The sequence below is a fragment of the Teleopsis dalmanni genome, chromosome 2 (assembly GCF_002237135.1).
Source record: "Teleopsis dalmanni isolate 2A chromosome 2, ASM223713v2, whole genome shotgun sequence".
In the NCBI taxonomy this organism is placed as follows: domain Eukaryota; kingdom Metazoa; phylum Arthropoda; class Insecta; order Diptera; family Diopsidae; genus Teleopsis; species Teleopsis dalmanni.
Window position 1 is genome coordinate 45,272,847 of NC_051847.1, and position 7,937 is coordinate 45,280,783.

A 7,937-nucleotide genomic window follows, 5' to 3' on the forward strand; every position below is an offset into this window, starting at 1 on the left:
AATCACCTATCGAAGTTAGGAATTCAATCCAACTCAGACTGCAGATACTGCAGGGAAGAGAGAGAAACGGCATACCATGTGCTTGGGGAGTGCCCGGCACTGATGCATAAACGAAAGAAACACCTAGGAGGGTATTTCATGGATCATAAGGATTCAAGACTGGAGAAGATAGGATCCATACTGTCTTTCATTAAAGAAATCGGACTTGGAGAAATACTCTAACCCGACAAAGGGGCACAATAGATCTTTTAGGTCGCAGTGCACGATCCCTTACTCAATAATAATAATAAAAAGGTCTATTGTGCGCCTAAAGGCGCAACTAAGACAATTTTAGACTATTTATAAAACTTGTAATTACTGTGGGTTTAATTTCACCTATTTTATTTGGGACTAAGATCCCGCTTCCAAAGTAATCGAATCTACGTCTTGCCACCACCGGGCAGTTGCATAGAACTGCCCGTATCATTAGATTAAATTTTAACGAACGCTTTGTCGAAAGAAAGTCCATTCTGAATATAAACTATTGCTTCCAATAGAGCGGTATTTGGAATAGTATTTAATTACAACAATAAAGTTTTATTATATTATTAATTAATAATTAATTGAATTTTTGACTAACCATACACTTGTTTCCAGTATTACCCAATACCCAGCATCAGCGGTCTTGTAATTATTTCCTATACTTAATTATTCGTAATATCATTAAAATATCTATGGAGCTTAAAATTACACAAAATATTTTTTCAATCACACATTTTTATTAAAGCAATGTCAAACATAAAAAGAGATCGCGTCACGTAGATCGGGTAATTTATGATAACATTGGAGGATTTCCTTCACCTACTCAACCAACTCTGGAGAACCTAATGGTTTCAATAACAAGTTTTATATTTTTTCTGTTGGAACTATTACTTTAGAAAATAAATAGTAACAAACATTAAAGACATTTTCTATGGAACTTAAAATTATAAAAAAAAAATTCAAGTTTTTCAGACTTAGGGTCCATTATGATACCTTTGAAAAATTTACTTCTCAACTTTCTTTAGTGAAGCAACTGGTTTCAATAAACAAACTTACAAGTTTTTATTTTTGATGTGCCTTTGCTTGGACTCATACCATATAAATGGCTAGGTTTCTTCGTCTTGTTCCTGGTGAACTTCAATTTAAATGCCACAATCCAATCGCACTTCCTAATAATCCCTCTCTCACACAATCATTACACACACACATCGTAACCCAGATATTCGTCATGCAATTCCTTTTATGTTAACTGCTTTACAGATTTTTACGAGCTACATCTGTCTACTACGAAAAGTAGGCTTGAAATATGTTTTAAGAAGTAGACGTATCGCAAGATATCAGAAATTGTATAGGAAACTGCTAAATAACACAGCATTGAAGAACCTTCCCAACACCCGCCATTAAGACTTCCCAACACCCGCCAACAATTAAGGCTTGAGTTTTTGTGTGCGCTGAGTAAGCGAACAGATAGATGACGTGATGGTCCTTTCATGTTATCTGCTTTCAGGTCTCGACGGGTTACAACAACAACAACAGGACGTGATGGAGATTAGAACTGCAGTTGGACCACATGTTAGACGTGACAAGTAACTGTTTAGTATGAGTGTATATCCTGACCTTAATTTTTAAACTTTTTGTTTTGGTTTGACCACAACTTTGGTCTGGAAAACTGTACCGCTGATCACATCTCCATTAAGGTAGATTACGCTATATTCCTAGAAAAAAAGATTGGCGTTTGCAATAAGACGGTCAGCTTTAATGAGACCAATTGATTGTCTTAATGTGTGACATGCAATGAAAAATATTTTGACAGCAGCTGGTTGTCCCTTTTTAAAAAGCTCTTTGATTTCGCACAAAGATGGTGCAGATGCGACATACAAAGGTAGCCGGTTGAAGTTCGTAGTGTTGTATTTTGGCATCATTAATTATCATTCAAGATTTCCTTAAATTTTTTCTTAATGATAAATAAATCATTAATAATCATTAAGAAATGTTTTTCGTAACAATATTTGCAGTAGCGCAACTTTTAAATAGCTTAAGGATTGATTCACTTAATTTTACATCACCCTGAAACTCTGCACCTTCAGAACTATTTTAACACATTTGATAAAATTGCATAAAAACAATTTAGTTTTCTTGGTATAAAATTCTTAAATCTTTATGGATATAAGCGCTTTAATGGACTCATTTAACTGTTTTACATAAACTATTTTAAATATATGGACACAAAAATTAATATAATCAAATTGTATTAATACAAAAATAAAATAAAATTTGTGATATAAAATAAAAAGTAAAATTTACTTAGATTTTGTTGAAGGCAGCAATATCAACAGATTGTACGAAATCTTCGAATTCCTGAATTTGTTCAGTTAGCAAATCGATGGAAACTTTCTCATCCTCAATGACGCACATGATTTGCAATTTGTTAATGCCATAACCGACTGGCACCAATTTGGAGGCACCCCACAAAAGACCATCCATTTCAATGGTGCGAACTACTTTTTCCATTTCTTTCATGTCGGTTTCATCGTCCCATGGTTTTACATCAAGCAGAACAGATGATTTGGCAATGAGTGCAGGTTTTGTTGATTTTTTAGCAGCATAAGCAGCAACACGTTCTTCACGGATTTTTGCTGCCTCTGCATCTTCTTCTTCATCAGAACCGAAGAGATCAATATCATCGTCATCATCGGCAGCAGCAGCTGGAGTTGTTGGTTTAGCACCAGCAACTTGTGGCAATGGTGCACCACCCCATGCAGCACGTTCGGCAGCTTCAAATGAAGCAATGTGACGGTACCAACGTTGTACATGTACCAAATCACCAGTTGGTGCCTTGCCTAAAGCATCGAACACAGATAAATCCGCTTTACTGGGTGTGTAACTATAAGAAAATTCAAATTTATTGCGAAAATATTGCTTACGTGTTTATCATAACCTCAACTCGCTGAACTTACCCGCTAATATAGCTGTTGTCGGCCAAGAATTTATTCAATTCCTTAACGCCTTGTGGGGTTTTTACATCACCGAAAGCCATTTTTATTTATCTTTAATTTTAAACCTGCTTTTTGTTAAAATTTGTTCGATGCACCTTCAAATTGCTACTGCTTGCAATCGACTTGACAACCGGAAAGAATGTGCCCGCACTAAAGTTAGTGATACCAAATCAATTTTTGACAGCTAAGGCCGCAGTGTTATATTTTGTAAACATACTTGGATATGAAATATAATGAAGACATATCATTCTGTCAACATATATTATACATTAAATTTAGATCTTATGTCACTAATTCACTAGGATTTGTTTTTAATTTTATAATAATAATTAGTACATTACTTATAAATTCTATTATTGGCGCTTTCAGCAGCTTTGAGGTATTGCTTTTTTAATAATATTTGTGAAAAAGACTGACAGGTTAGTAATTGTTAAAAAGTTAATTATTTTCTAAGGAATTTTTAATTTCTTTGTTCATTAAAAAATGCAGTACATAAATAAATACAAAACAAAATCTTTAAAATAAAAGCAAAAAGTTATAAGACAATTGCAAAAAAAATAAAACAATGTTAAATTCTGCTTGTTTAGCATTAATTAGCGATATTAGTAGTTTAAAAATTATATAAACGGTTTTATTCACGATCTCGTATTGCCTTTTTGTATATGTATATAAAAAAAAATTTTAAAAATTCAACTGCACATTAATTTTTATACTTGCCATATATTTTCTGATTTAGGCAGTGATGCCAAGTTATTATTAAGCACCATTCATGCGGTATTCATGTCAAAACAATACACCTGTTGTTGTTTTGCGTACGGTTTAGCAACTTTAAGCTACAATACTATTACTGCAAATACTATTGTATTTGTTTATAAATGTTTATAAATAGTAAGTAGTTCTGAAAGGGTGTATTAGTTTTCAAGAATTAAGTACGATTACAAATGAATTTATATATATTTATATATTGTTTAAAACTACAAATGTGATATTACGGTCAGCAGTACGGTCAGTCCAAAATTTCAATTTATTAAATATAAAATTTTTGTTCTAGTTCATAAAGTTTTGATTAATACTTTCTAAATAATTCATCGAATTTATCATAATGTTTCAAACGAAATTACTACGTCATTTTTTTTCGATTCCAATATGACAGTTCCAGGTTTCTATGCATGTCCTGGAATAGTGAGTGCCACAATTCCTTTATAAATAATAAATAGAATATTTCACGCAAACTGTAATGTGAAATATAGAGTATTTATATAAATAATATAAATATTTTGAATATTATGCAATATTATTAAAATATTTATATTGTCATGATTAATATGAAAATTATAAATATTATATACGAAATCTAAAAATCCTTACAATTTCATAAATGCAAAATGGTCAATAAAACTAAAAACATGATTTTTTTTATTTTTACTGAAATTATTGTCTATACTTTTTGTGTAAACTGCTTCTTTCTGAGAGGAAATATAATTTCATTTTCATTTTTAAATATACTTGAAACATACAAAAACAGGAACTATTAGTTTTTTATTCAATCAAACCACATAATAAGAATTAAAATTCATGTTTTCCTAGATTTTTGCTTAATATCATTTAATTTTTCTGAATAAATTTCTGAATAATGTGCAAGTTCGTGTAAATTTATGGTAAATTGAGGGAAATAGTAAATTATGTCGGTATGACAGCGAATGTTGGTATTTACCAGAATTTCGAGTAGGGTATATTAGATAAAAATTAGGTAAATTAGGTGTTACTTTTGTGAAAATTTTATAAAAGGTTTAATAAATAACTAAATAAATTTGAAAACTTTTAACCAAAAATAATAAATAAGTGCAATAAATAAATAAATAAATATTTACATAAGGGCAGTGCAAAAAATCCATAGAAAATTTCGATTTATTTTACCTCAACTTACTCGAACTCACACACGACCTTAATATGACTTTATTTTTATATATATGCGATCAAGTCTAATATAAGAATTTTAAAAATTCTATTTACAGCGGTTAATTTCATTTGAACTACAAATGCAACCTTGCCTTGGTAAAGTATGCGAAATGTCAACGAACAAATATTGCCAAAATTTCTATGACCAGAGAATGCGCAGCGTAAAGCATACAAAAGAGAACTGTTTTTCTCATAATACTGCTTTAGTCCGTAAAAAGTTCGGGAAAAAAATCTTAATTTAAACGGTAAAATTTGTATAAAATAATTAAGAGTAATAACAAAATTTGCAATTAAATGTATTGAGCTAATTAAAGCATATATGAATAGTGTTAAATAAAAGTTACAGTGTATTTTGCAAAATCTCCGTAAATGTAAGGAAATTTTTTTTATACAAAAAAAATCTCATATATTTTGTTGCTTCACCGTCGTTTTTAGCGTTGCGTTATTATGTGATATTCGTGCGGATGGATTAAGAGTGGAACTGTTGGTAGGGGGTCAAAAAGGAAATGTAGGAATCAAAAAGGAATAATATGTATAGTTTTTTCCGTGCTCCAAGTGTGAAAAAGTGAAACAAAATCGCGGATACAAAAATTTTGTGGTGATTTAAGCGCGAAGAATTAGCAAAAATAAAAGAAAATCCCATGCTAAACGCTGTTGCAATATTCAACAAATTGTGTGTTGCTGTTGTTGTTGTTTTTTGTTTTTGCAAAAAAGGAAAAAGTGTTAAAAAATAAATAAACTTAAACCAAAATCTCATCTCAGTGGGTTTTTCAAAAGTTTTAAATATTTTAAAAATAAATTAAATTCTAATTCTTACTCCCCCCTGCATAACCAATATCAACAATTTCTTTAATTTCTTCAAAATAAATACAGTTTGTAAAAATTATTAACTAAATCAATGATGTCAAGACCTCAAAGGCTCCAATGCATGTATGGACGACTTACCATAGTCCAGTGGAAGCCTAAGTAAAATCGTTTGTTTTCTAAAATAATTTTAAAAATTAAATTTTTAAATTCACTTCAGTGTTCTTAATTAAATTGAATTTTTTTTTAAATTTTGCTTAGATTTTTATTTTATATATTTTAGCTTTTTACTCTCTATTTTTGTCTGTCAAGGTGATTTAGTTTTTTAGTTTTTATTTTTAATAGATTCATTCTCTAAATGTTTGGTTCATAATTAAGAGTGAATTAAATATAAATAATAAGCAAATACAATATAAGTAAATTATTATTTCAAATAAAAATAAATAAATAATCTAAGTGATCCAGACTATATCCTTTTCAATATACTAAACTCAGTAACAGGTTGGAGTCCAACGAACGATTCTATATATTTTTGTATATATATTTTTCAACGGACAAATTAGTTAATTGTTTAAATAATACACAACTTTTTTAAACTATTTTTAAAAAATGTATTTTATTATCAATAATATTTTGAATATAATTCAAAAAAAAATGTAATCAGATCCCGGCCACAAAACCCTTAGAAATCGATACACTTTTGGTCTTGTGAATGTATGTATCTAAAATCACAATGGTTAGTTTTAGTTAATATAATACACTATATTGCTGTTGTTGTGGTGGTAACCCGCAAAGATTTATTGTTATAGTTCCTTCTGGGAATGTTGAACGGCGCTTGATCGTCAAAATCAACGAGTGATCCGGCTTGAAAGCTGTATCAACATATTATATATCATATATTACCGTATATCTTGGAACCATAATATACTATTGAAAGCTGAATCAACATATTATATATCATATATTACCGTATATCTTGGAACCATAATATACTACAGATATTTTTGTTTCAAACTAAACTTCATATTTGTTTATCATAGTTTATATATAAGAATAATATATTATACTCTCAAGTACTTATTCCTTCCTTTATTTACACAAATCTTCAGCAATTTGTAATATCTTAAATAAATAAGATTTACTAAGGACGTGTGCGAGTTAGGCTAAGTTGATGCTAAACCAAATGGGAGATTTTTTGGGATTTTTTACACTGCACACATTTAGCCATTTAACAGCACGTATCGACACATCACTACATTATCGTCACAACTTAGAATTTCCCTCATTTAGAACGCAACTCCTAACACGCACACGTCCTAAATCTAAAAATTACTACTCTGATTAAGTTCGAAGTTATATATATACTTAGATCTGGTGTTGTTGTATCCTTATTTGATCTAGTGAGCGAGCACGTATAAGGATAACAGAACTTGCACAATGATTAGAATGGGGAAAATAAAGAGATATAAAGTAGGAGTGGGGTGTATGGTATTATGTATGATCGTTGTTATTATTACTTAAAGTAGTCGTTTGTTGAGTCTCTCTTTCGGATATTGATTTGGACGGTTCTAATATATATACTAAAATTTTGGTGGTCGTTCCGAGAAAACTACTCGTGTTCATATAATTATTTTGTAATATGTTATCTAGGTCATAGCTATACATGCGTTTGGGTTGGTCCTGATACATGTACCACTGGGTTCGGGAGCCATTCTGCAGAATCTATTCATTTTCATATAAATCTAATTTAATATGTGCGCTTAGTTTGTAGTTATACATATGTTTAGTTTCTCAGAGTTTGATTGGTTGTAATATACGTATGTGTACTAAGATTTTGGGGGCTATAAAATATATACTTTTTCATATAATTTTTTTAAATATTTTTTCTAAATTCGTAATTATACATCAGCAGCGTTGTTATGTCATTTAATAGAAAGTATATATATTATAATACAGAAAATATACTTTGAGAGAGAACATAAAGAGAGAGAAATTTGAGTGATTTTATCTATTGTTTTTAATAAAGAAGAATAAATCATCCTATAACCTACTGAATTTAATAAGTAACAAAACATTACCTTTACTTTTTAGACTCTAGGTCTCCCTATAAGAATTATATTAGTCTTTTATTAAGAACCCTGCTAAATGACTTTTAAA

At 29.9% G+C, this 7,937-nt stretch overlaps 1 protein-coding gene across 1 annotated transcript; it reads right to left on the minus strand.

Annotated features, from left to right (window-relative positions):
• Window positions 1–2,152: 2,152 nt before the first annotated feature.
• On the minus strand, window positions 2,153–3,176 carry LOC119683264 (probable elongation factor 1-beta). Its single transcript, XM_038096905.1, has 2 exons — window positions 2,979–3,176; window positions 2,153–2,905 (listed from the first exon to the last, which is right to left on the minus strand). The coding sequence occupies exons 1-2, from the start codon at window positions 3,056–3,058 to the stop codon at window positions 2,326–2,328; spliced, it is 660 nt and encodes a 219-aa protein (XP_037952833.1). The 5' UTR covers window positions 3,059–3,176; the 3' UTR covers window positions 2,153–2,325.
• Window positions 3,177–7,937: the final 4,761 nt, after the last annotated feature.

Bases quoted from the DNA above. Each gene is read 5' to 3' on its own strand.
- LOC119683264 (XM_038096905.1), bottom strand. From the start codon at position 3,058: ATGGCTTTCGGTGATGTAAAAACCCCACAAGGCGTTAAGGAATTGAAT. The intron at 2,906-2,978 runs GTAAGTTCAGCG...ATTTTCTTATAG, and splicing joins GACAACAGCTATATTAGCGG to TTACACACCCAGTAAAGCGG.